This window comes from Eutrigla gurnardus (assembly GCF_963514095.1).
Source record: "Eutrigla gurnardus genome assembly, chromosome: 19".
In the NCBI taxonomy this organism is placed as follows: Eukaryota; Metazoa; Chordata; class Actinopteri; order Perciformes; family Triglidae; genus Eutrigla; species Eutrigla gurnardus.
Genome location: NC_139930.1, coordinates 18,020,507 through 18,047,116, shown reverse-complemented (window position 1 = coordinate 18,047,116; position 26,610 = coordinate 18,020,507). Strand labels below are relative to the sequence as shown.

The following is a 26,610-nucleotide window of genomic DNA, read 5'->3' as shown; positions in this document are numbered from 1 at the left end:
GTCTTCCTCTTCTCCTTTCGCTCCAGGTTGTTTCTCTTCTTCGTGGAAAGGGAAAAAGAGTTCCAGTATTTCTGCTGAGGTCAGGCACTCCGCCGCCGCGGCGTGTTATTAGCGATACCAGCCACATTGCCACGGACGTAATAAACTCACAGACACTGCATCATCACGGAGCCACCGCCTCGGGCCCCGATGTTCAGGCCCTCTCACTGGAGGTACCCAATAGCCGGGAACCCGACACCATATTTCAATGGCAGAAAGCGCTGACAAAGAGCTACCGCGGCGCCACAACGCTGATCATTTCCCACCGTTTTAAAGAGGGGGAAATAAGAGCAGCTGCGTATATCAGGAAAATATCCAAAGGACAGATTGCTCAACCGCAAATGAGGCAAAAAGAGAGCATGCGGCGAGGGATGGACATCCTCAAGGAGCACGACAGACGAGCCAAACTTCGTCAACAGGAAGTCTTCCGAGCTGCCGATCTGCACTCTGGCAGCTCTTCAACCAAAACCTCACATGCGTCACAATTAGAGGTGCTGGGAAAGTCAGTCCGACTCATAATGAAAGATGAACGTTTGAACTTTTTGCAAAAAAACGCTGGGAAGCGACGTCCTTTAAAAGCCGCGTTTCAAGCGTATGCTGACGATGATAGAGTTTACGTGGCGGGGCAACTCCTTCTGGTAGCCGGAGGGAAGACGGGGTCCACAAATAGACTGCCGGCCAACATAAAGGCTGCTTATGATGATGATAATAAAGAGGATTTCAAGGGGATGGTAATCACCAAACACGCAGGGTTTCAGGAAGGTGGAACAAGACGATCACATGCAAATGCGATCGCGTACGTCCTTCGAGTTTCTACGAACAAAACACATAATAACGACGTTGACACCAAACAAACGCTGACCGAGGTGGGAGGAAAAGCCTTCATTATGTTTTTCCTTCCAGACTTGGAGAGGGAGACACAAACAGAGCCGGAGAGAAAACTTATTATGAACGCAGGCACCAGGTGGAAAACAGTAAAAACACCATTAAAGGCACCGGATGACCCGACCAAAGTTATAAAAGAGAGCTTTATTATTGAATCGAAGTGCTTGAAAGGAATCCTGTTAGAAATGTATGAGCAGGAGAGAACAGAGAGAATAAATATAAAAAGTAAAGCTGAAGTAACTACGGCGTCTTCATATACGGAGGTCAGAGAGACTGAAGAGAAGGCGGGAAGCACGGAGGCTAACGCTTCACCTCCTGGAAATACAATTATGGGCATAAATCACAGAAAACAAGAGGGAGATGTGGCGTCAGAAGAGCCGGTCGTGCCCTCGCCGCCCTCGCTCAAAGAGACGGACGGAGAAACGGCAACAACAGAGACGACGACGGCGAAAACGTGGATGAAAGAGACCACGTCAAGTACGTTAGTCTTCAATCGGGGAGGCGAGCGGGAACCAGACGGACCGCCGGGACCAGATACCCCGCCGCCGACACAGATGGAGGCCGACGCCAAGACCAAGAAGTCCTTCTCAGGCCTCAGGATGAGACCGGACGCCCTGGCTGATATGAGCAGACGCCGTGAAGTCGTAACCAGCAGGCCGGAACCTGAAAGAGTCCAACAAGTCCCGAAAGAGGACTCTTTTAGGTTGGCAAAACCTCCCACAGTCCACAAACAAGCTGCGGACAGGTTTCCGGAAGTAAGTCGAGTCCTCGGTCAGAGTAAAAGGAACGGATCAACATTTTCATTCAGTGTCAGAAGAACAAGAAAAACAGTGCTAATATGTGAGGCTGCAGCTGGCAACAATTAGCTTAGCTTAGATTAGCTAAGAGTGGAAATGGGTGAGAAAAACCTTTGAAGACCAAAGTATAAAAACGTCACAACATAATGGCAATAAAATGACACATTTTTTTGTACGTGTTAAACAAATAAGATTAAAATGTGTTAATGAGCTTTTGGAGATGCTGGTTGTTTTCAGACTAAGCTAGGCTAGCTGTTTCCCTCCGTTTCCAGTCTCTGTGCTAAGCTAAGCTAATTAGCATCTGTCTGGAACAAGATGAGCGTCATCTTTTCTTCCAACATTTCTAGCTGGAGGAAGTGTTGCATAAAAACAGAGGGATATTGTTAAAATACAGAAATGTGTGAAAGACAGAGATGAATCTATCCAACAGGAAGTTGAGTAAAACCGATGATGCAAGGATGAGAAAACAATGTCATCCATGAAGGGAAATGAGAATATTATTGGATTTTTTTCCCACTTAATTATTGATCTTAAAGAGCATATATAATGCTCTGCTTAAAGTAAACTAATATTTTCTGTCCAATTAAAAAAAACATGAATGTGCTGTAACTTGAAATGAGTCACGCTTCACTGTTCTTTCTCAGCACTGATGGAAATGTTCTCCTCCACAGACTGCAGCTGATGACAAGCCGCCACCCTGCAGAGGTTTGATGCATCGCGGGTGGAAACGCTGTGCGGAGAGATCTGCCGGATCGGGATCAGAGGCGCTTTCCTCGAAGGAACCCACACATGGAGACGACGGCCTTCCCAACGACGACGAGTACAATCATTTCTATTTCTTCGACGGAGTGATGAAAAGAGTCGGAAGTCATTTTTACCCCGATTATAATAGGCAAAGGCGGCGAGGAAGAAGCCCTGATGAAGAGGAGGTTTCCACAGTGAGACACAAAGGAGGAAGTCTCCTCACTTATATCTGGCGTCTTACTTTAAGGAAAAGGACACTTTAAATACTCCAGCAATAGGAGATACACAGAGAAATAACCTGGATGTCTAATTTTACCTGCCGGTCAGTGAATGCAACATCCTGAGAGAAGAGTCGTCAAAACTCAGATGTCCAGAATAACTGGATGAACTTTTATGTCTTATTCAGTGTTTATGATTTTACATTTAAATATCTATAATATGAATAATAACATTTATACTGGTATTTCTAAAAAAAAAAAAAAAAATAGTGTTATTTTTTTTATATTTTTGTGCACACAAAGACGAGCTAATAATAATCTCCATGTTTGTGTTTAACACACATTGTGAAGTCTGAGGAATGAAACCATCTGTGATCTTCTTTTGTTGTTTCTGTGATATGACAGATATGAATATTTAACAATAAGACAATGTAATTCTATATTTATATATTCTATGTAGTAATTCTGATCTGCACAACCGGAGGAAACATTCAGGTGATTTATCTTTTTTTTCTTCCTGTCGAGGCCAAGGATGAAAAACAAGTAAACTTCAAACAATTTTAAATTGGCTCATCTGTACAAAACATTTATTTGAAATTGACATAAAAACAGCTTTGATGCATTTGCATAATTTATAATCTGAAATCCATGACAAGCAAACAATAACTAAGGGGGCGGGAAGTTTACACAAGTAAAGAGGAAGTTAATTGAACAGCTTGGGACTTGCAATGAGATATGTCAAACCAAAAAAAAAAAAAAAAAACACAAAATTGTTTTTGTGGTTTTGTTTCTTCAAAAAGAAAAAAAGACAACTCACATGAACTGTGACAGAGTGAACGAAACATGCACGCTGCTTCTGCAGGACGGAAGAGTCATTCTTTAAATAAAGAAATGTTTAAAAGGAAGTAAAAAGGGAGGATGTTTAGTGAGAGAGTGTATAGGATCCCTAGAAATTGATGCTGGCTGTATTTTCATTGTCTGTCAATAGATGGCAGTGCCAGCACTGTAGCATCACTCTTCAGCAATAATATATAACTCTGTAACTCTTTTTCCTTTATACATAAAGAGACTGCAGGAAAACGGGCAAAAAAAACTCTGGTTGGCGTTTTCCGTTCTTAAGAACTTCTTCACACCAACGATATTCATTGTGGGGTTTGTTAATAGAGCTGCATATTTACACGGAGACACTTCAGCGCTCTCTGGACATTCATATGTACACGTGAAAGAATTCAATTTCAGCTTCTTCTTCTTTTTTTTTTTAAAATCCAGAAAAAAGTAATTTCCTTCATCTCATTTGAACCGTACCTGAACGCCACACGTACAGGAGGAGCGTTCATTCAGTCGGTTCACCTCAACAGGTCAGTTTTCTAGAACGATTGCCTCTTATTTGAAATGATAGTCTGCATTTAGCATCGTGAACACATGGGACAGTGTGGACCAGAGCGCCGAGCGCTGAAGTCTGAACTGAACGCGACGACGGTTCAACCGCACCTTGAAAATATGTCTGATGTCAGTCATTTTTTTGCCCCTGAAGCTTAGAAACGTTTGTCACTGTGCTGGTTTCTCCAGGCGGGGACGGTCGTTTTTGACAACGGTATATAAATAATAAAAATTATTATTCATTACAATAAATATGTCAATAAATAAAAAATGACCTTTGAAGTTGTCCACGTTACGTGGGAAACATGTGACTATCAGCTGTCCAACAGAAACAACTTGTGAAATTCCTTCTACGATGTCATGTGCATAGCAACACTGAACATATAAAAAGACCGGACGACAAAAGAACTGAAGTTGATTGTAAATAAAAACATTTCGGAATCACTGAGCTCTATGAACATCATGAAATCAACACGGCTTGATTAAATGTAGTGGATCAAAAAGGCACCGAGGAGGTAAAAAACTCACGATTAGTAAAAGCTGCAATTTGACCGTCGCAACAAAATGGACAATATTTGCCTGTGAAGTCAGAGAACTGTAACATTTCGTTTCAGAGAAGCCTTAAAATCAAGAAAACAACAAATATAGCATGAATCCTACATGTGCCAGAGGTCAGTGCATCAAGGAGGCACAGTATCAGTGACAGAGCTAATGCCACTCCTACAAAACCAGTGTAAATCCTCGTCTCCAGGTTGGTGCATTGTGTGGGGATCTGGGTGGTGGACCAGATGTGTGTGTGTGACACACACACATAAACACCTACACACACACGCACACACACCCCGGAGACATCTAAGCGTTCAGTATGTGGATGCATGTTTGCTTCATTCGAGGCCTATAAACATGCAGCCGGTTTCTGCCTGTGGAAGCGGACGCCTTCGTGGTCGTTAAATTTCCACTCATCTTCTTCATCATCGCCATTAATACGCCTCCATTCGGCAAGTAGTCGACATCTTCAGAGCTCTGATAAATACAGCTCGGCCTTCCCCTTTTTTGTGTTTTTCTTTTTAAAACTACTGGCTTTGTTTTTTTTTTTTGTGGATACGTGGCCGGTCAGCCACAAAGAGGTAAGCCTGTTCGTGAGACACGACGTCCACTCCACCGTGTGTCTGTGTGCTTTTAGGTTTTATTTGAGTACTTTACTTCGTTTTCAGGGCTCGTCCGCGTGCTTATAGTAGCCTCTCTGCAGCGCGGCGGAGGCGATGCTCTCGGCGGAGCGCCGCTGGTCCATACTGAGCAAAGCATCCAACAGGTCGTTGATGTCGGCTTTGAGTCCCTGCCTCTGCATCCAGTTCTTCAGCAGTTCGTACACTTTGTCACCGGGGGCGCCGTTCTCCGCGATGCGGATGTGGTTGTCGCTGACTCCGATCAGTCGGAAGAACTTGTTGTGGATCCGCACGTCCAGGTACTCGTCGAACAGATCGAAGCTCTTCTTCAGGGACTTCTCAGACCCTTTAAAAGAAGAAACAGATCATGGAGTTTAGATTTGAGAGATGCAAACACACACACAACAACCCTGTGTAAGTAAACTGTTAACGGTTTATCTTTATCATCATTTCCCCCGATTCCCCTCCAGGCGACAAACACATTAAAACTTTAATAGGAGGATCAAACAGACCCGTTAAGCCATGCCCTCTTTTAATGTAGCATGACAAAAAAACAACACCAAAAAAAGACGGCGTGATCCAACCCCCAAAAGGCTCGGGCTACTGCCTGACTGTCATGAGATTATTAATCTATCAAGCAGATAATGTGAGATCCTGAGGAGATTCTGGCTGCTGTTTCAAATGTTTTAGCAGATGGTTGGTTACCTTGTTGGGGCACCAAGCGATGCTGCAGAGGATCGTCCTGCAACATCAAATGCAAACATTAGAGATGGAAGCACAGGTGATTCATGTTTAAAAACACAAGCAGGACTTGAGGGTTTGGGGTACCATGTCTGCAGGCTGCAGCCGGCCGGCGACGGGGCTGTGCTGCGGGGTGATCGGGGTGTTCTCGTGGAGGGTGATCGGGGTGTTTTCGGAGGAAGCGGCGGTGGGCAACGCCGACAGGCTGGTTTGAGACGAGCTGGTGGTGTTGGGCAAACTGTCTCCCAGTCCTCGGTCCTCGTCCTCGAGGGGAGGGGAGGCCTTGGTCATCCCGGTCTCCTGCAGCAGGGGCCGGGACTCCGGACGGGACTCTTCGCCCTCCAGGCCGGCGTTCTGATTATTCTGTCTCTCCTCAGCCGTGGCTCCACTCTCGTCCTGAGCAGGAATTAAAAAAAAAGATAGGATATGGTGACAAACTGTGTAAAAAAACAAAAAAACAAGAGAGAAATCTAAATGAAAACTTACAATTGGGATCTTCACAATTTCGCTGGACTCACAGTGGTTCTTTGAACCTGAAAGCAGACAAACGGCGTTAAAGATACGTACTTCACGCCATCGTGAAGGTGACGTCTGATGAGAAAACTCACATGGGGTTTCACAGGAACGCTTCCTGATGACGAACCACCACACAGCCAGTACAGCGATGAAGAAGATGAAGAAGATGAGGAAGGGCAGGAGAATCCATATAGGAGCACCTGGAGGGATCAAATAATGTACGATTAAGTGTAAAAACAACCCTGAGGTTAAAAGGGAAGTCTTTGCATGAAACAGTGATGTTACCTGTATCTGCTGGAGACGTCGGCGTGGGCGGAAGGAAGGCCGAGGAGGATTTGGTCGGGGAAGGTTCCCGTTTCCGACACTCGGTGTTGGACAACGGCGTGCACTTCTTCACCTCCTCCTCTCCCGGTTTACACCTGGGATTTATCAAGAAAAACATTGCATTAATAGTAAAACATACAAAAAAATCAGCAAAATCCTTCAACCTCAACACCAAAGCCCCCTCTTTTTGACAGCAAGGATAGTTCCCCAGGGGACTAGGAACCCTTAAAGGGACTCTTTGTCTTCTCGACCACATGGACCAGAATCGAAATTAAGTTCTGGGAGAAATTTTAACCCACAAAGTAAGGAAAAAATAAAACCCCAGTTGAAGAGGGAAGTACTTGAGGCAAATGTGTGATTTCGGCCTGTCGGAATTAAACTCGCCTTCACAGTACAGGGACTTGAGTGTGGTTTGCACGGATGGTTGTTACCGATTCATTCAAACAACAAGGGAGCACTGTAGTATCCATTAAGGGGAAACGAAAGGAGAACATTAAAAGCAAAGTTTGGCTTTACTAAAGTCGGCTTCCGGACTCATTTTTAAAAAAAATTATTGCGTGAGCGAGCAAATTAATAATCATCAAACACTCAACAGATGATTTCCCGTTGAGGCCGACGCTCTCAGCTCCATTATCCTCCTCTGCCTTTTACTCCCTGCATCATTAAAACCTACGCCGCAGTAAATGTCGAAGTGAAGGCCCTCGTCTCACATCATGCCACTTTTTCAACCATCAAATTACCAATTTGCCTCATTTTTGTACAAAAAACAGACAACGATGGACTCTTTTTTTAGTTCCTGGAAAAGGTCGCAGGGAGTAAAATTACCAAGAAATTCTTGGTGGAAACGGTGCATTTGGGTTTTTCTGCCAGTCTGGGTCTGAATTTTAATCACATTGCACGCTAAAAGAATGAAAACCCAGACAGAGTCATTCTCCGAACTACATTCAGCATGGTGCGACGTCGAGAACCTAGAAAACCCAGTTTCAAGAAAAAGACTTACTTGGCACATCGCTTGCAGACTTCGCAGGCCTGATCTGGGACACAGAAGGTCCCCTGTTTGCACTCGCACCTGGTGTCTGTAGTCCTGGTGCAGGACGCGGTCTGGATCTCATCTGTGGATTACAGTAAAGTATAGTATAGTTTGTGAAACATCACCATGGTAACGAGGGACGTAGGAGAGTAGACTCGTAATGAACTTGTGACCATGCTGTTGAACGAGACAGAACATGAAGGATGTCTCAGGTTATTTGTTGACCTTTAGCAAGTATGTCTTTGAGCAAAAACGCAAGTTAGATAATTGTGTTTCCAATTAGACGTTCCTCTTAGATACAATGGGCCTCATTTTAACAGGATAATGACGGAGGGGGGGGGGGGGTTCATTTATTAAATTGAGACCTGAAAAGACCGTAACCCTGGCCTTTAAGATACGATCAAAAATGAGTCACAAACCAGTGGTCTACCTCCTCGGGAAGATGACCTTTTCACAGTAATTTGATGTCCATGCTTTTCCAATTTAGGGGAAATAAAAAAAAGCAGCGTTACGTTTGTCGGGTTGTAATCTCTTTCCAAATTAATTTTTGTCACTAAATTCAGCTCATTTTGGGAGCAAGATATGAAGAGTTTTTTAAAGGGTAAAGTAGGTTTTAGGACCTTATTCACCTTTATGACTGTTCAGTCAACTTGATTGGGTGAGATTTACAACCAGGATTCAAAGTCCACAAGTCATCTTCCCCCCCGAAAACACTTTATCACGTTCATCAGGAAATCCAAGGAGGTGCGTCATTAGATGAGCTGAGAGAATGCGTGTATTTTATTACTTGCATGCCGTCCTATCATTAGTTATTAGCTACCATCGATGTAATGTAATGATCATGATGACCTAAATATAGCAGCGGTGTGGAACGGGGCCTGTGGATTTCACAGCTGTGACTTATGCTATGCACGACTATATATGGAACGGCTTGATGGCCCACAGCAACAACTCGGGATTGTATGAACATAAACACGTACACAGAGCAGGGGATTTGTCACCAAGCAGACTCTGTTGTTGTGTTCATACATATACATATATTATATGATTTTCCCCTTTAAAATCTATTTTAGATACAAACGTCTGGATGTCTACAAATCACCTCAAAAACACGGCTAAAGTGAGATCATTCCTCTAAAGTGACACCGAGAGACGAACGCATGCTTTCTTATGGAGCCGGCTCGACTACTGTAACGACACAGAAAAGGATATAAATCAGCGACAGCTGCCTGTAAGTTGAGAGAGCACATTACACCCCGTTTTTTTAAAAGGTCCCCGTAATGATTTTAACATATTTTTTCTTCTTGGTCTTGTGGTTGAACCGGTGTGGCCCCTCGAGTCCTCTGGCACGAGTCTGCTCGTTGTTCAAAGTGCAGGACTGAAAAACCTTTGGTGAGTCAGCCTTCAGCTATTATTCTCCAAACCGCTGGAACAGTGCGTCTGAGGATCTGAGGGCTGCTGAAACAGTGTTGAAGCCGACCTATTTAGCCAGGGCCTTTGATAAAGAACGCTCTATTCACATCAGTTAGCCTCTTATCTTATTCACTGTGTTTATTGTATGAGAGTTGTGTTTGATTAAAATCACAGCCGTAAAAATCGCATCCTCTTTTTAATGTTATTCTATTAATCTAGTCTTTGCTTTTCATTGTTTATCTCCTATTACTGTTATTATAGCTTTTACATCTATTTTAGTACATTTTTTTATTGTCTTATATTATTGTCAAATTGTCTCTTCTGGCGCTTTGAACTGCATTAACCTAACGAAAGGTAATACAAATGAAATAAAGTCCGAAACTAAAAACATTTTATTGATTGTTTACTAAGGTAAGCAAGAATTAGGCTGAGATGTTTTGAATTTAATATTTTCAGATGATGCAAAAGGCTATTACTATTAATTAAACTGAAAGTGTGTACTTTTGGCACATATCAAACATTATTAGGTCAGAGGGTTTGACTGTTATATTTTCAATGTTATACAACATTTAATGAGAATTTTCCAATGCAAAACAGTTTTCTTTGGGGGCAATTTTGTGTTATTTTTCTAAAGATGGAGCGATAATCTCATTTATTGCATTGCTGTTAAACACTCAGCCCTGCAGCACACTGAGTAACTGTGAAAATGTGTCACATAAAAAAATATATGTTTGAAGTTTCTCACAATTATCCTTAAAATAAAATAAAAAAGGGGGGAAAGTGCTGTTTACAACAGTTAAATAGTTTAACATGATGATGATGATGATGATGAGTTTGTAACATTTGTTTTCCATTTAGTTAATCCGATCAAGCTAGAAATCATGTTTGGTTGCGTGTGAAGTTGAAATGCCAGTAACCATACTTCACACTCTGCCGACGACACAGCGCTTTCTCTCCGCTTCCTCTGTGCTCGGCTAAAGGAAGTGTATTTTCACACTGGAAACAGTTTCCGTCTGTTGTACTGTTGCATGGAGCCGGTGGTGTTGTAGCTCAGTGTAGTGAGAAATTATGGTTTTCACTTTTGTCACATGAATTATGCTCAGTGATAATTGGAATGTAACACATGTAGAGGGAGCAGCAAAGCTTTAAATAGGATCGGAATCAGGGAAAGACCAAACCTCCATCCAACCAAAAAACAAACAAAAAAACATTTGGAAGTTGTTGCCTGGCAACAAGTCAAAGTGTCTTTAAAATGTGTTTAAAAATAAAAATAGATTTTCGCTTTAATTACACCTGAGCTCCCGTAGTTCATAATAAATGCAAAGCTCTCTCCAGACACGTGAAATATCAACATGGAGGCGCGAATAAAAGTGAGGTGTTCGTTCCCCCAAAAAGTTGCCGTCTCTAGAGCAACCCCAAAAAGAGCAATCCAAAAACCGTCCACTGGTAGGTTTGTCTAAAGTCTGTGGCAACTAAAAGCAGCAGAATGACAAATGTATTGGTATTATATGTATATAATGTGAGTCGCACGAAACGCCAAATCATTGTAATTTACGATATTATCCCAATAATCGTCAAAATATGCCTAAAACTCTTAAAATGGCAGCAAACCATACTGGTATCACTTTACACTTTTTTTTAAAAAATTGCATCACAGATGGAACATTTTTAGTGAAGATCATTTTGGACAAATAATAAATAAAATAAAATGTTTAGATAAAAAATTTAATTTTCTTCAAGAGACATTTTTTATGTATTTTTTTAAAAAAGTGATGGTCTATAATTCATTGCCGTATGTGGGTCTAGTTTGTTTTGGAGAAGAAAAAAAATCAATACATTCTTAAATCTGATGCAATGTGAAAAAAATATGAAATATGATTTTCGGCGCAGTTCAGTCAAACCTGAATATGAAATAGTTTTTCTGTCTTCTAATCTTAAATATATTATGAAGTCAACTTAATCCCAATCACACCTTAAATTAATATTTATTTAGTGAATGAAAACTACGATTTTTTTTCTTAGCAGCATCCAAAACCAGGGCTTTACCGTCCAACTAGCATCATAAATGATTCATTCAATCAACTGTGGTCTTGTTAATATGTGATGTTTCCCAACAGGAGATTCCATCGTCTATAGTGAGGGCAACCTTTTAAAATTTTACATTTCCTTGCCGTGTTCCTATGATTTTCACATGCTCATAAATAAAAACACACAAGGCTCCGTGGTGAAACGGCAGTGACTGAGCACAAAAACACATCCTATGTAACATTAGTCTCTTTTCTGGAGCTCGGAGCCTTTCGGGGACACAAAGACGGCCAGTGTGGGAGACAATGAGAGGCAGCCACACCCAGTTCAGCCAGGTAGGACAGACACACACAAGCGAATCTCCCGAGACGGCCGCCATGCTCACATTCAGCCCCCCCGACGAGACAAAAACAACAAAGACACGCCCTCCCAACTCTGTAACATCAGAGCTTCACCAGTGGACCTGAGAGAGACAAAAAGGTATTAACTTTCCCCCTAAACAATAAATCTCTGACACACTGGATTACAGGAGACTCTGCCTTTTTGAATTAAAAAGGGCAAGCCAGTTATGTGTTACTTCTGTTTTTTGTCGTTGCTGTTTTTATCGAAAGACAAAAAGACGGTACGAGGCCGAGAACAAGAGAACGACGAGAAGAAAGAATACGGGCCAGTTAAAAAAAAAAGTTTTTTCAGGGGAGGAGAAGGTGAGGCGGGTTTTTGTGTGTGTGCTTGTGTGTGTTAACGATGGGAAATAAAAATTAAAATGTTAAATATTTAGTCATAATAATGGTAATAATTACACTAATATTAAAATAAACAAAAAGGGGGGAGCCCTGCATGACATATGTTATTTAATGTATTTTCTTTCCTTTTTCCAGACCTATTTTCAGTGTTTTTGAAAATGTGACAAAGCTATTTCCTGTTTCAACATGCACTTCCTGTAGTTTTCCATAAACACACGTTTTACCGGACAGTGGTCCCATTACAATAGACCTGTCTTATACAGTTGAGTCAATGAGTCAATTCTACAGAATAAGGATCAGGAAGTAATTTTAATAATCTATTGATGGCCTTTTCCCTACCATCTTTGGGTTTTTGGGCTGTTGCTCACCCAAACGATGACTTCTGAATATGACAACTTGGGCTCTGATTTATTGGACGTCCTTATAAATTTGCTTACCCAAATTTAAAAGATACAGGGTTCCTGCACCTTTTCCATAGTCAAATTCAAGCACTTTCCAAGCATTTCAAGGTGCATTTCCATGCTTTTCCAGCACCTTCCAGCTGCGGTAAACTCCATATTTGTATCAATCCAATGGTCAGTATTCAGTCTACTTATTATGTCACTTGTTCATCACATTAAATGAGATGTTATTGTCCTATAAACAACCAACATGATGTTTGGAGACAGCTTTTTACAGAAGGACCACAAATGAAAGGAAAACTAATTCCACTAACAGATCCACAGAAATATAATCACCAACTATTTTCATCAACAAAAGTCATTTTTCATGCAGAAATGTCAGAAAATGCTGCTTTCAGTCCCTCAAATATGGAGATCTTCTATTCTCTGTTCTATCATATATGTCATCACATAGAACACACATTTCAAGACCTTTCAAACCTTGAAAACACCACACTAAAACTCAAGTGTTTTCAAGGATTTCCAGCACCCGTACAAGGCCGCAACCCGAACCTGACCAGATAAACCATTCATTCTCCCAATAATAAAGCGTGGTGTCGTTACCTGAGTGGCAGTGTGTGCAGGGCAGGCAGCGGTTCATCCCGTTGGAGTGCTCCGTGTACGTCTGTCCGTGCTCACAGTGAAGACACGTCCCTTCTTCTTGGTCTCGTTCACATCCTTTCTGCACAAACGTTCCTGCACACATGTGATGATCAAACAGGCAATTCAAAAGGTTCCCGCTGAAATAGCATGTTACATACCATAGCGATCACACCGCGTTATGTGCTTCTAAATCACTGGGAAATCAGCTAAGACGAGAGGAAATGGGACTTTTGGAGTTTTTTTCTTCATTTTACACATGATGACTAAAGATTCCTGGAAGTTACTGTCGGCATTTCACGGGGGATTAGGAGGAAGAACAGGAACGCCATTGACTGAACTTGACAGGGAGTTGACAACCGTCACTGGTCAGTTTTCTTAGCATTTTTGTACACAATTCAGGCACAGCATGACTAAATATGAGTCTCATGTATTTTTGGGGTTCATCTGATGCACAAAGGAAAAAAGTAACAGGAAGGCTTTGGCTGAAGAGAAATCAGTCGATCGAGCGTCGGTGTTGTGGTTGGCTCGGGGGGTAATAACAGTTACTTGAATTAGCTCAAGTGTGTGGGTAAAACTTAATATGCACTCAGGCCAAAAAAAAAAAATCTAGTTATATAAAAACTCGTGACTGACACAAACAACACACCCGAAGGTATGAATTACTTTTTGCACATATAATTGGATGATTAGGCTTGGGCCGGTTTAAATATTTTCAAACCGGTTCGATACTGAGCCAAAGAACGGACCGAACCGGTTATACCGACCTTTCCCACTAGGAGTCGCACTTGAGCGATACATACAGATTTTTACACAGAAGATTGCGGCGTAAACACGGAAAGGGTCAAAAATATGCTGCAAACGTACAGTTTATAAATAAGTAAGCTTTGCGGCGGGTCTCTCTTTTACAAAACATCGCAGCTTCCCGGAACAAGAGCTGGATACGCCGCCGCAGGCCGTGTGACAAATTCCCTATTAGCTTGTGGCTTCAAAACAACTTTGAAAGGTGAACTTTTGCCCGTCTTGCATATTTACATGACTCTTCAACAAGCGAAGTTGCTGTGCATCAGATACGCATTCAAGCAAGCGGCTTTTCATCTGCTTTGGATCGACATTCTCGGCTCGCTAAATGATCCGTCGGTGTGTCGCCTAGCAACGCATCTTCAAAACATTGATGTAAACAAACATAAGGTACTGCGTATGCATCTCACTCTCCCACCTCGACTGAATTGCGATCTCTGTCGCTCGGCAGCGTGCCGGCTGCATTTTACGCCGACTCGGACACTGGCCGTTAATAAATAAACACAATATTATTTTAATCACTCATCATTATTGCTGCTTATTACTAATGAAAGACACGTTGGATTTAGTAGCTGATGTTTTTAATTTTCCAGAACGTGTAATAAGTTCAACCGGATTTGCATGAATCAAACACGGTTTAGCCGAACCGAACCGGTGACCAACCCTTTGGATGATCGGCCACATGTTTAAGAAATATTTGATTTATTAAGACCTGATCAAATACTAATAGTATTTCTTAGAATTCTTAATTAAATAAGCAAGCAACTGTATCGAGCATTTTTTCTTTTATTGTAATTTTTACAACATGGTTCCACAACCAAAAGCAGCTGGTAGTCCACATCTTTGCTCCATAAGAAAATAGACACACACAAACAAATTCTATATTATATGTGGTGGATGAAGTTCTCACAGCCTGAGGAAAGAAGCTGCTCTGAGGTCTGCTGGTACGGCAGCTGATACTACAGGCTGTGGCTGGGGAGGGTATTGTTTGAGCCCTCCGCAGGCACCCCTTGTCACCAATATCACTTCTGCTGGGGAACGCTCCTGTCCTGGTCAGTGAACACATCCCATGCCAGTCTGTAATATTTCCTGTCAGGATGCTTTCTATTGTTTCTCTGTTCCTGAGCAAAGTTAAGTCCTACCAAATCCTTAATGCATAATGAATGAATGTGGCTGGTACTTTTAATTACTTAGGAGTTAAAAATAACCTCTGCATATTCTGCACTTTCCCTCTTTTGCCACTTTCACTGTGATCTTGCCTTCTGTTTCTGGCCGTCGTGCCGTCGTTCTAGACCATGCAGTCTACTTGGGATTCATTTGGGACATGAGTTCAGGTTATAGGTTTGACATTTGACTTTCACACAGAAAGCCACTTTAAAAATGTCGGCATCTGTGTTTGAGGACGCAGGAAACAAACCTATATGCCGATCAGATTAAGTTTGTGGGTTGAAGTGCTTGCGGCGGGCGAACTCATTCGGGGGCCCAAACATTCCTCCTACGTTTTTTGGGTGTGTGTAACTGGAGCTGAATTACTTGTGTATATTCTACTTAATGCGATTCTCCTTACCGGCCTTGCAGTTGTGGCAGCAGAGACCCTGGTGGAGGTACTGCTCATTCTCGATGCACGTCCGGTGCCGCCGAAGGGTGAGGTTCGTGTGCTCGTCGCCGGACCACTGAGATGCTGGAGGAGGATCGGCTGCGTGACAAACCAGCCCGATGAGGAGCGTCGCCACAAACGCCTGAATCAACAAGGTCGGGGTGGGGAGGAAAAAGCTTTGCATTAGGTTGTGTGTTATAGTATGCACACTCGCCCACTCAAAGTCTTTAGATGAAGGACAGTAAAGGGGAGAGTCTATCTTCATAGGGAACCTTGTGTGAGCAATCTGCGACTTAATCTGAACCATCTGATCTGAACATCTGCCGTGGGAAAGCAATTAAGTGGAGGCATCCAGCTGGTCAGAACTGGAGGCAAAAACAAGCTGCCAGGGACCCCAAGCAATACAGCAACTACTACGCAGCAAGCAACAGGCAACCAAACTTAATTACTCCATGATCTGGTTTTTAAAACGACACTAGCAGACTTCCTCTTCTGTGGGCGGAACAGAAAGAAAGAGGCTCTGATAAGGTATCTGTGCCGTATCAAATGTGATTCCTGAACTTCATTCATGTGCTGAGATAATAACCGGCTTGTATAGGTGGGGGTACTGGGAAGAATACAGCCACGGACGCTTTATCGTGGGGGCCCCTGAGGGCCGCTGGTGTTTATTCACACGCTTTTCACCATGTCAACGTGAGAAGGCCCTCCATTCATCGGCTGAACAACACACTTTAGTGCCTCTACTTCAAATGACCCACATTCTTAAACCCCCGGCTCTTTGAATGGCACGACATGTGACACCGCCATCAAGCACACCCCCCTCTCCTAAATGCATGCAATGTGACACCTCCTGGGTAAACGGAGAGGCCTAGATTTTGATTTTTTTGTTGTCTCTGGTGTGCAAAATCTGGCCCCTCCACCATTACCTGAGCAGGAGAGAAAGGAACAGGTTAGGGTGGAGAGAGGGCCGAGGTTGAGAGGGATAAAGGAGGAGGAGGAGGAGGAGGAGGGTGAATTCAAAGAAACTGTAGACAGCGAGTTGTAGATGGGGATGTTCTGCAGGGAATGGGTTGAGACAGTGTGGGAGAATGAGTGGAATAAAGACTCAAGGCTGAGAACAGATAAACAGGAGGTAGAAGGAAAGAAGGACGGGCTGGAGCCTGCGAACGACTCCTGACGCTAGACTTGGCTTCTCTGGAGGGACGCCATGCCTTGTTGTTCACAAGAACTTTCCCCTCTCTCTCTGCCTTTCCCCTTCTTCCTCTCCCTCTGCTCACGTCAGACTTTCCAACGACGCTGAGAGGCAGACGTGGAGGGGCAGACGGCCGGCAGAGCAGTCACAATCACACCATTTAGATCTATCCAAACATTCTGGCGGTAGGGGAGGAGAGGGGGGCAGAAGAGAGAAGGAAAGAGGGAGGGAGATAAAATGTGCAACAGCTTGCATGACACAGGGTCTTTAGACTTGAATACACTATGTGTATGACTGCAGGGTGGAGGGGGGGGGATGCAGAGACAGCCACTAAAGTAGAAAGCGAAGAGCGACGACGACAACACAGTGGAAAGAAAAGATGGGAGGGAAAAAAGACAACTGGGGGAAAGAATGAGCTTTGCTAAAAAAGGTAATCCTACACTTCCAATTCAATGTGCAACAAAAAAAAACAAAGTGTATTTATCCAGCTGCAGTGTAGCTTATAAATCACAGGGGCCAATCAAACATTCAAACTCAGGTGTGTGTCTTTAGACAGTGAAGATGCATAGAGAGCAGAGATGACATCATTTCCTGTCTTTTGTTCATTCCAGGGCTGGTGATTCAAAACACATCCCAGGTGCAGCTGCCCTCAGTTAGCGGATGAAAGGGATGCTACACAGGAGATTCAGTTAGGGGTGAGTATTGGCAAGAACCTCACGATACGATACATATCACGATACTTTGGTCACGATCAGTGTTGGGTGTAACGCGTTACTTTGTAACGCGTTACTGTAATCAGATTACTTTTTCAAGTAACTAGTAGTGTAAGGCATTACTCTACTGAAAATAGTAATAATATTACAATTTTCCGGGCTCGTTACTTGCGTTACATTTGTGGGCACAAGTGGGCCGAGTTCGGCCGTGTTCAGCAGTCTGTTTCCCGGCTGGTTTGCGTGCTGCGCGTGTGTGCGTTTCGCGTTCGACCGAGAGTCCGCCTGTGTGGACTCGCGTGGGGCTGGGCTGGCCGCTGTTTGACCGATGTCCGAGGGCTTTTCACCATGGTCTGGTGGCATCAGGGTCGCGAGTTCGGCTGGGTTCTTGTGTCTATTTAACGTCCGGATTCCCCGCAACGCGTCCGAGGGTCTACGGGTCTTTGGCGGAGCCGAAGCCCGGCTTCGCGGAGGTCAATTGTGTCTTTGCGCGGACCTGGAGCGGCCGGAGCTGGACTGAGCTGCGCGGGCTTCTCACACAGCCTTGTGGGCACAAGTGGGCCGAGTTCGGCCGTGTTCAGCAGTCTGTTTCCCGGCTGGTTTGCGTGCTGCGCGTGTGTGCGTTTCGCGTTCGACCGAGAGTCTGCCTGTGTGGACTCGCGTGGGGCTGGGCTGGCCGCTGTTTGACCGATGTCCGAGGGCTTTTCACCATGGTCTGGTGGCATCAGGGCCGCGAGTTCGGCTGGGTTCTTGTGTCTATTTAACGTCTGGATTCCCCGCGACGCGTCCGAGGGTCTACGGGTCTACGGCGGAGCCGAAGCCCGGCTTCGCGGAGGTCAATTGTGTCTTTGCGCGGACCTGGAGCGGCCGGAGCTGGACTGAGCTGCACGGACTTTTCGCCCGGGTCTGAGGGCACGGGTCCCGACATTCCGGCCCGGTTCGATTGCCTGTATAGGGGCAGGATACTAGTTAAAAAAGTAACTAGTAATATAACTAGTTACTTTCTCCAGGGAGTAATATAGTAGTGTAAGGCATTACTATTTTTGAGAGTAATATGTAATCTGTAATATATTACTTTTTAAAGTAACTAGCCCCAACACTGGTCACGATACGTATCACGATATCACTATATTGCGATATAAATAAAGATGAAAACACAAGTACCTGTATATGTACATCAGATGATATTGATCAGAGGACAAATTGAGTCAAAACAATTTCATTCAAAACAGCCTCTCCATTTGATTAATTCCCATGAAATTCACTGGAATAAATATTGAAAATAAAATGAAAAAGGATAAAGTACTGCATTCACAACGCATCGATATTGTATTGGGTGGCAAAGTATCACGATAAATTGCCGTATCGATATTTTTACCCTATATAAATATAAATAATCGTTTGGTCTATAAAACGTGAGAAAAATCACAATTACCCAGAGCCTAAGTCTGGTTTTACTCAGAAGCGACCAAAAGTCCAAAGATATTCAGTTTTACGAGGATATAATCCACAATTAATTTTCAGTCATGCAACTAATTACTATTAAAGAAAACAGCAGAATGTGCTACTGGTACTGGTTTTAACATACCAGTGCATAATCACGGAGCTCTAATGTAAAAAAAAAATGTTTTTAAATCCAAAAAAATCTCTCTATGCAGCTTTTATTTTGAAATAAAAAAAAAGTTTCTTGAAACACTTGTCCAACGATAATTCTGCCAAACTACATGAACACAAAAAGTGCTGTATACATAAACACTATGTGCAGCCACAATGTGGCTCTTAAAAACCCAGCGAGGAGGAAGACTGGAGTGACCATAACCTCAATGTTGAAAAGCCCTCCAAACCCACAATCCCTGGAAACGCTCCAACCCTCCCCCCCTCCCTCTGGCTGAAGTGGTACAGTCCACTTCACAGCCAGTCTCTATCTTCTAAGTGGGCACATTAGCTGGTGAAACAGTGTCCTATTGTCGTGCTTTATCAGTCTGCATGTACGGTAGGTTTAAAGTTAAACTAATAAAAAGTTACATTAAAATAATGACGGGCCCTCTGTTTATCCGACAACAGCGGCTTCCCTCCGCTTCCTCTAGAAAAAACACCCGGGGTTCTTCCAAATTGCCTCGGCACAAACGCTACTCATGCCGTGTACACTGAGAAAGCGTTTGTGACTAAATGACAGGACATCCTTTCAGCTGACTTAGGTTATCAATGGGCCATTTAGGGGTGATCGCTCCACATCCCCGAGGGAATTTACAGTGTCCTCCATTATTAAAAGAAAGTGCGATGAACTCTTGCACACATACAAAGCAAACACACGGTTCTTCATTTCATACGGGACAGATGATTTCAATCATGGCCCCGCTGATAAGGAACAACATGATGTACCGCCATCTTCTCGTTAGTCAATTATTTTCCTTAACGACCCGCGGGACATTTGTGATCGTTTGGAAAGTGTACGACGTTAGAACAACGCTAATCATAAGTTAATATAATAAATAAATCTCTTTTTCAGACACACACAGACAGAACTGTAACGCATTCATGACTTTTCTCCGCTTACTCTCGGCAAGTCCATAGAGAACCAATTAAAAAGTTGTCACTTTGTAGTTTAAGCAAATCCATTAAAGACAGTTTTTTTGGAGTGTAACTTAAAACTGCACGGATGATTTGTTGATCTGACAACAATTTAAGCAGTTTAAATCGGATTATAGACGGCCAGCAGCTGGAGAGATCAACAACCAGAAGTAAACCAACACTGATTATCGACCGACCATTACAAACCATTACCGCTTCATTACAAACTGATGTTTTAAAAAGGGATTCGGAGCACATGACACCATCTGGAAGGATTTGGAACAAACTGGTTTTTGTTTAAACAAAAAATCTTTAAAAAAAAAAGGAGTCGTATGTGACTTTTAATATGAAATGTTTTTTACTCCGGTTCAAATGTCAGTGACACGGCGTCTTCCTCTGACCTTACCGCAGCTCCGTCTTTATCACAACGCCGTGGCCTCCCACAACCACAGGAAAAGAGAAACATCCACCCCGTTCTCATAACAGGAGGCACGACGCAATCTACATTACAGCTGCAGCTGTTTCAACGGCGCAACTGCTGCGAGAGTTTACATACTGTACTGTTCGAAATCCTCCAAGATCATAATGTCTCTTTGTCTATTAAAAAAAAGAGAAGAAAAGCACACTTAATCTAATTTCTAGCACAGAAAAAGCAGCAAACCTTCACTTTAAAAAGGCTGGAAATGGAGTATGTGCAACATTTTTCTCTTTAACATTGAATCGATTATAAAAATAGATTTTTTTTCTGTCAACTAATCGTTTGTATCATTATTTAGCCAAAATGAAGCTAAAACAGGTCAATTCTTTTACTATTACCTAACCTCAACTGCTCAATTGTCCCGTCTATTCAAAAGAACAGTATTTATTTTCATGTTGCACTCAGATGGCTCTTCTTTGAACACGAGGTTAACAGCATACGTCTTCTATAATATCATTAGAGGTATCAGTGAAAACTAATGTCCGATACTAGTTTGGCTTGGTTTTTATGAGCTAAATCTAATATAACCGACATTTTAACTCGATTTAATCAACAAACGTACTTTTTTGAATCCTTCAAGTGGGACTTTGACAGGACAGATGAAGCCTGGCGTACCCTGGAGACCCGGGGGGGGGGGATGTACGACTTTCCTTGAGTGATGAATTACACCGACATCCTGTCTTGAATGATGAAGACATGTTCAACCCGGTGCACGTCAAGAGAAAGGACACAACGCTGCTGCAAATAAATCCAAGAGTACGTCTTTATCCAGGGCTCCTACACCTTCTTTTAAGTCAAATTCAAGCACTTTTCAATCATTTCAAGGTGCATTTCCATGCTTTTCCAGCACCTTCCAGCTGTGGTAAACTCCATATTTGTATCAATCCAATGGTCAGTATTCAGTCTACTTATTATGTCACTTGTTCATCACATTAAATGAGATGTTATTGTCCTATAAACAACCAACATAATGTTTGGAGACAGCTTTTTACAGAAGGACCACAAATGAAAGAAAATGCTGTTTTCAGTCCCTCAAACATGGAGATCTTCTTTTCTCCGTTATATGTCATCACATAGAACACAGATTTCAAGCACTTTATTCTAAATCCAAGCACTTTTCAAACCTTGAAAACACCACACTAAAACTCAACTGTTTTAAAGGATTTCCAACTCCATACAAACCGACATTTAAAAGGAGGAGAACGAACGCCTCGTGTCGATTTGAGGCAGAAAACCCACAGAAAAGAAGAAGCTGCACACGGCCAGACGACATACAATGCACAAGCCGCACATACACAGTGCATGTGTGTGGGAGCGTGTGAAAAGCGGCGGCCCCCTCCTCTCAGGGAGCACAGGAAGCTCGAGACAATACGGAGGCTTCATGCAGGGTTCAGCTACAAACTGTTCCCTCCGCAGCCTCGGAGAGAAGGCCCGGCAGCCGATTGGACCCACAACATATCCGTTAGGCTGGATATTTATAACTTGGGGAAGCAGCAGAATTCTTGCGTTTCCTCGGAGGAGCGGGGAGGGTTATGCTTCGTTGATTAGACGAGTGTGACGCTGTGTCACGAGCCGGTGAGGTGACATTTATATCATAAAAAAAAAGAAGAAGAAAAAAAAAAAGAGAAAGCCTCAAAAACAATCTGCGATGACGACAGCTTTAATGTATTTCCTGGCAGTCGAGCTGCGACCGCAAAGTCGATGAAATGACTTGACGCTGACCGCAGCCTTATTGTTGTGACGACTGAAAGCGATGAAAAGGTCGGCGGGGCTCCGAGGTCAGGAGCAGGTGTGTAGACGTGACGCGCGGCGGTCGGCTGCTGACGTCACAAACGTCGTCACGTTTTGTGGAATATTTGAACGTCAAAAGCTCAAATCTGATTGTAGAGATTCATGTAGGATTAGCTCCTTTCATATTCTGATTAGGCTCCTTTCTTCACGGGCGACTCATAAGACGACCCCAGGAGGGCGAGGAATGAAAAGAGCACCAACGGATGACTAATAGATTAAAGTATGTGCAGGAATCCATCACCACCGCTCTAGAGACAATCACATTAGACTCCATTAAAGCTTGTCTTTGTGTTAAAGGCAGAAAAAAAAAAAGCCCATGAAGCTCTGGCAGTTTATAGCCTTCTTTATAAACACATCACTGCGAAAAATGTAGAATATGCAGCTGCTGTAGCAGGTCAAGAGCATTTAAAGTGACTGTCCAAAGCTGGAATTTGATTTGGATTTATGTCTTTGTAAACAGAAGTCCATTCTAATCTCCGAACAAAGGTTGAGTTTGTTCTAAGACTCCAAACGTTCGGTAGGATTTGCCCGTTCATCCAGGAGATCCAGAAAACCTTCCTATTATGTCATATCAACAAACCAGTCAATCGATTTAAATCCATTTTAAAGCAAAAAACACCAGATTGCTTCTTCTTAAATGTAAATACGTAGGTTTTTGTCTTCTATTAGAACACCTTGAATATTTTTGTTGGCATTGAGACAGAAAAACAAGCAATTTAAATATGTCAACTTGGGTTTTTGGGGAAATTGCACACCATTTTTCGCACTAAATAGACCAATTGAAGTAACTGATAAGAAATCTTTTGCAGCTGTTTTTCCAGTCTGAAATGCAGGACTGCAACTAACAATTATTGTCATTATCAGTATTCAGCTAATTAGCTTCTCTTGTCTAAATGTTGTAGAATTTGCATCAAAGCTCTTGTTTTGTTGAACCAACATTTAAATGTCTCCAAAGAGTCGGTATAATTATATAATACATCACAAAAAGCAAAGAAAGGCAGCAAATGCCCACAGTTTTAGTTTGAATGAGGACGTGTTGAATGTTTTCGCATGAAAACTGTGGATCTATTATTAAAATAGATGATCATTCCCTCGTCAGTTGACTAATTATGATAAGAAATGCCCACATTTGCTATTGTGACAGCATTTTAATGGTGATTTCCATTAAGTGCTGCCTGCATAGGCTGCATCTAAGAAGTATTTCCATTATTTATTATTACCATATGTAATAATGTAAAAGCAAAAGAGCCTTTGTCCCAAAAAAAACTCAAAAGACATTCAGTTTTCAAAGACGTAAAAAACAGCAGCAAATCCTCACGACAGACAAATTGTCAATCAATCATGAAAAATGAACTGAAGCCGAGTGATTAAGCTTTCAGTAGCATTTGAATGTCGTATAAACAGAAAGCTTTCATAATAAAAATATGTAAACACACATTAAAAACCAATATTCAATAAGAAAAAGAGGCTAAGAATACTACTCTTTGGCAGACTTCCATTCCTAGTACAATGTCCTCAAAGAGGATAGTAAACTCATGTGATCTGACCCGTCAGATGACTTGTGTACACATGGGAGAGCCATTATATGAGAGCATTTCACCTCAAAGTCGGCCTCTGATATGGAATTTGAGTCCAGAAGGGAAAAAAACACACATCAGGCTGGAGATTTGTGTATTTAGGGATGTTTGACACACACGCAGTAAATTCTCCACGCTTATCTCAAAAAAAGCCCACGTGTGAAAGCCGTGACTCGCCTCCGTTGGTATGCGGGCCGCACCTGAACAGGTGAGGAGTGACTCAGCGGCTCTTTGATAAACCGTAGGATGATTTCACATCGACAACCAGAATAACACATCGCCCGACAATTAAAAAAAAAAGATAAGAAATACCTGGCAGGAGGGAACTACCAGCAGGTATCTGAGTGAGTTGGTTGCACCACATTGCATCATTCAGTATCATGTACCCCCCCCCCCCCTCCCCCCCGTGTCTGTTTCACATGGTCACCATGCAAAGCAGCAATAAGCAGCATGTTACGGCACCACGGGCCAATTTGTTGACCACTCGGTCCCCAGCGACCCTCCCGCTTTGGCCTCCACTTGTCCCAGATGTCAATGTCTCTGCTGCCCTTTTGTCCGTCCACGAGGGGGGGGGCACAGAGGGACATTTCCTGTGTGAACCAACACCCAGACACACAGTAAACATTCACAGATAACCATCCCCGAAGCGCAACAGGCATGACAATTCTCAGAAGCAAATTGATGCCACTAATATGTTTACTCTAGACAGGAAGTTTACTGGACGGCGAGGCACGTACACACAGGCAATCTGAAGGGGTGTGTGTGTGTGTGTGTGTGTGTGTGTGTGTGTGTGTTTGTGTGTGGAAGGGGAGGGGGTAAAGTTCCCCATAGTCCCTCAGCAACAAGGCTTTGCTGGTTGAGGCCCTCCAGAATGTACTGTGGTTTACAGAAGAGATAAACATTGACTTTGCCACACCGGAGAAGCAAAAAAATCTTTGATTTCAGTTCTGCACGACTTGAAACACAGATCAGACCACGGCGGGGAACGAAAACAAACAGCATGAAACATCCAGAAATCATCATTTAACAACTATTACAGTGAGGAGAGCTTTGAAATGCCACGACAAACTTAATGACCAGCAATTTCTGCCCTTATCAACCACACACACACACAAGCCAAGCCCTTCAATTTGCGGTCATTTGGGAGCTCTGATTTTCCTATCTCACACTGTTATGTAAACGGAAGCAGTTAGTTTGAAGGGGAACCTTCCTTAGTGTCTCACATGTAGTTTTTTTGTGTTTCATGAATCCAAAAAGGACCTTTAATGGATTGGCTCCACTTTTAAGGGTCTTATACCGGCGAGGTGGTACAGTATTTATAGTGTCAGAAGCATTTGGTGTTCACACAGATGGAAAAAAAAGAAAAAAAAAGGAGGCAAAGAGGAATGAAAAGACGTCTCTGTGAGAGTCTGAGTGGAAGAAACTTGACTGGAAAAAACTAAGAGAGGGAGAGAGAGAGAGAGAACTGACGTTTTAATTGACTAACTGGCAAGGTGAATTCTTGGCTCTTTTTTTTTCTTTAAGGGGTCAAACTGATTCACAGCTTCGCACTAAATCCTCGAGCTTCAACACAAAACTTGACTTAAAAGCTTGAGAAAAAAAGAAAAAGAAAAGGGCATTCCATAAGCAGCTTATTAATAGCGCCTATATGGCCAGCAGCTACATCCTGCTGTGACGGACCAAGAAGACCATCATAATGCCTGAACGTCTGAACAATATGACCACATGATGTCCAACACAGATGGTGGCTGTAATGTTAAGGCTGGGGGGGGGGTGAATGATGCAGCACATGTCCTGCAAACTAGAAGCAAATATTCAAAATAAAGTTATAAAAAAGCTTCTTCTTCTACAGAAAGGAAACACTAATGATCGACAACAAGCAACAATGTTGCTTCCTGTGTGTGGAAACAGTTGCAGAACAATAAAGGGGTTTCATCTTCATCAAGTTCAAAGGCCCGGTCGTGATTTTTCTACCCCCCCTCCTCCTCTTCCTCCTCCTCTTTTGTAATGACACTGAGCGTATTTTTATTTATTATTATTTTTTATAACGCACTCCTTGAAGTCCACGCAACTGGAGTCAACATTTGCGTCATTAGCTTAATAATGTACACTGTAGCGGCGCTACGCGAAGTGAAAAAAAGCACTTTAACAACTTTTTTTTTTAAAGTGTATCGTTTACTTACAGAAACATTCCCGACCACCGCATCGTAGTTCATCTTTGGGGGAGAAGAATCTTCGAGATGAGACGTGAAAATCCCGGCGACTTCGCGTTTACCGAAAAAAAAAAAAACCCAACCAGCTCGAAGTTTCTGGAAGTCACAAATTAGAGTAAAAATAAAAAACACCCAAACGTGCCGCACAAGTCCAGCTTCGAAACTCTCCGTTTGCTTTCTCTCATGAGTGTTTTTCTCGTCACTGACAAAACTTTACGGGGTTTTTCTTCTTCTTCTTCTCCCTGGGAGCTGCGAGACAGACGGACCCAGGCTGAACACCGCCGTGGAGTTTCTCCCCCCTCCTCCCCCTTCGCCGAGCTGCGTGTGACGTCACACTGCCCAAGAGCCAATCACGAGGCGTCGCCTAGAATACTAATACTTGAAGGTGGAAACAGTGTTGCGTTCTATAGAATTAACGGACGTTGTGAGGTACTTGTACTTCACCTGAGTGTTTTAACTTTATGAACTTCTATTATACTGTATGTAAGAAGCAAATATTGTACTTTTCTCTCTCAAATATTCTACCTTTCTCTCTCTTTTCTGCTACATTTGTCTAACAGCTTTAGTTACTTTTTTTTAAATTATGTGTTGAGGAAATTATCCTTCTTATTAAGCACTA

General features: G+C 42.8%; 1 protein-coding gene across 1 annotated transcript; it reads right to left on the bottom strand.

Moving 5' to 3' along the window:
• Positions 1–3,253: 3,253 nt before the first annotated feature.
• Positions 3,254–26,269, bottom strand: LOC311029574 (tumor necrosis factor receptor superfamily member 10B-like). The gene is made up of 10 exons (XM_084034789.1): positions 25,962–26,269; positions 15,430–15,601; positions 13,026–13,157; positions 7,811–7,922; positions 6,772–6,905; positions 6,579–6,686; positions 6,457–6,503; positions 6,058–6,366; positions 5,935–5,971; positions 3,254–5,575 (listed from the first exon to the last, which is right to left on the bottom strand). The coding sequence occupies exons 1-10, from the start codon at positions 25,992–25,994 to the stop codon at positions 5,274–5,276; spliced, it is 1,386 nt and encodes a 461-aa protein (XP_083890915.1). The 5' UTR covers positions 25,995–26,269; the 3' UTR covers positions 3,254–5,273.
• Between the last annotated feature and the right edge of the window lie 341 nt (positions 26,270–26,610).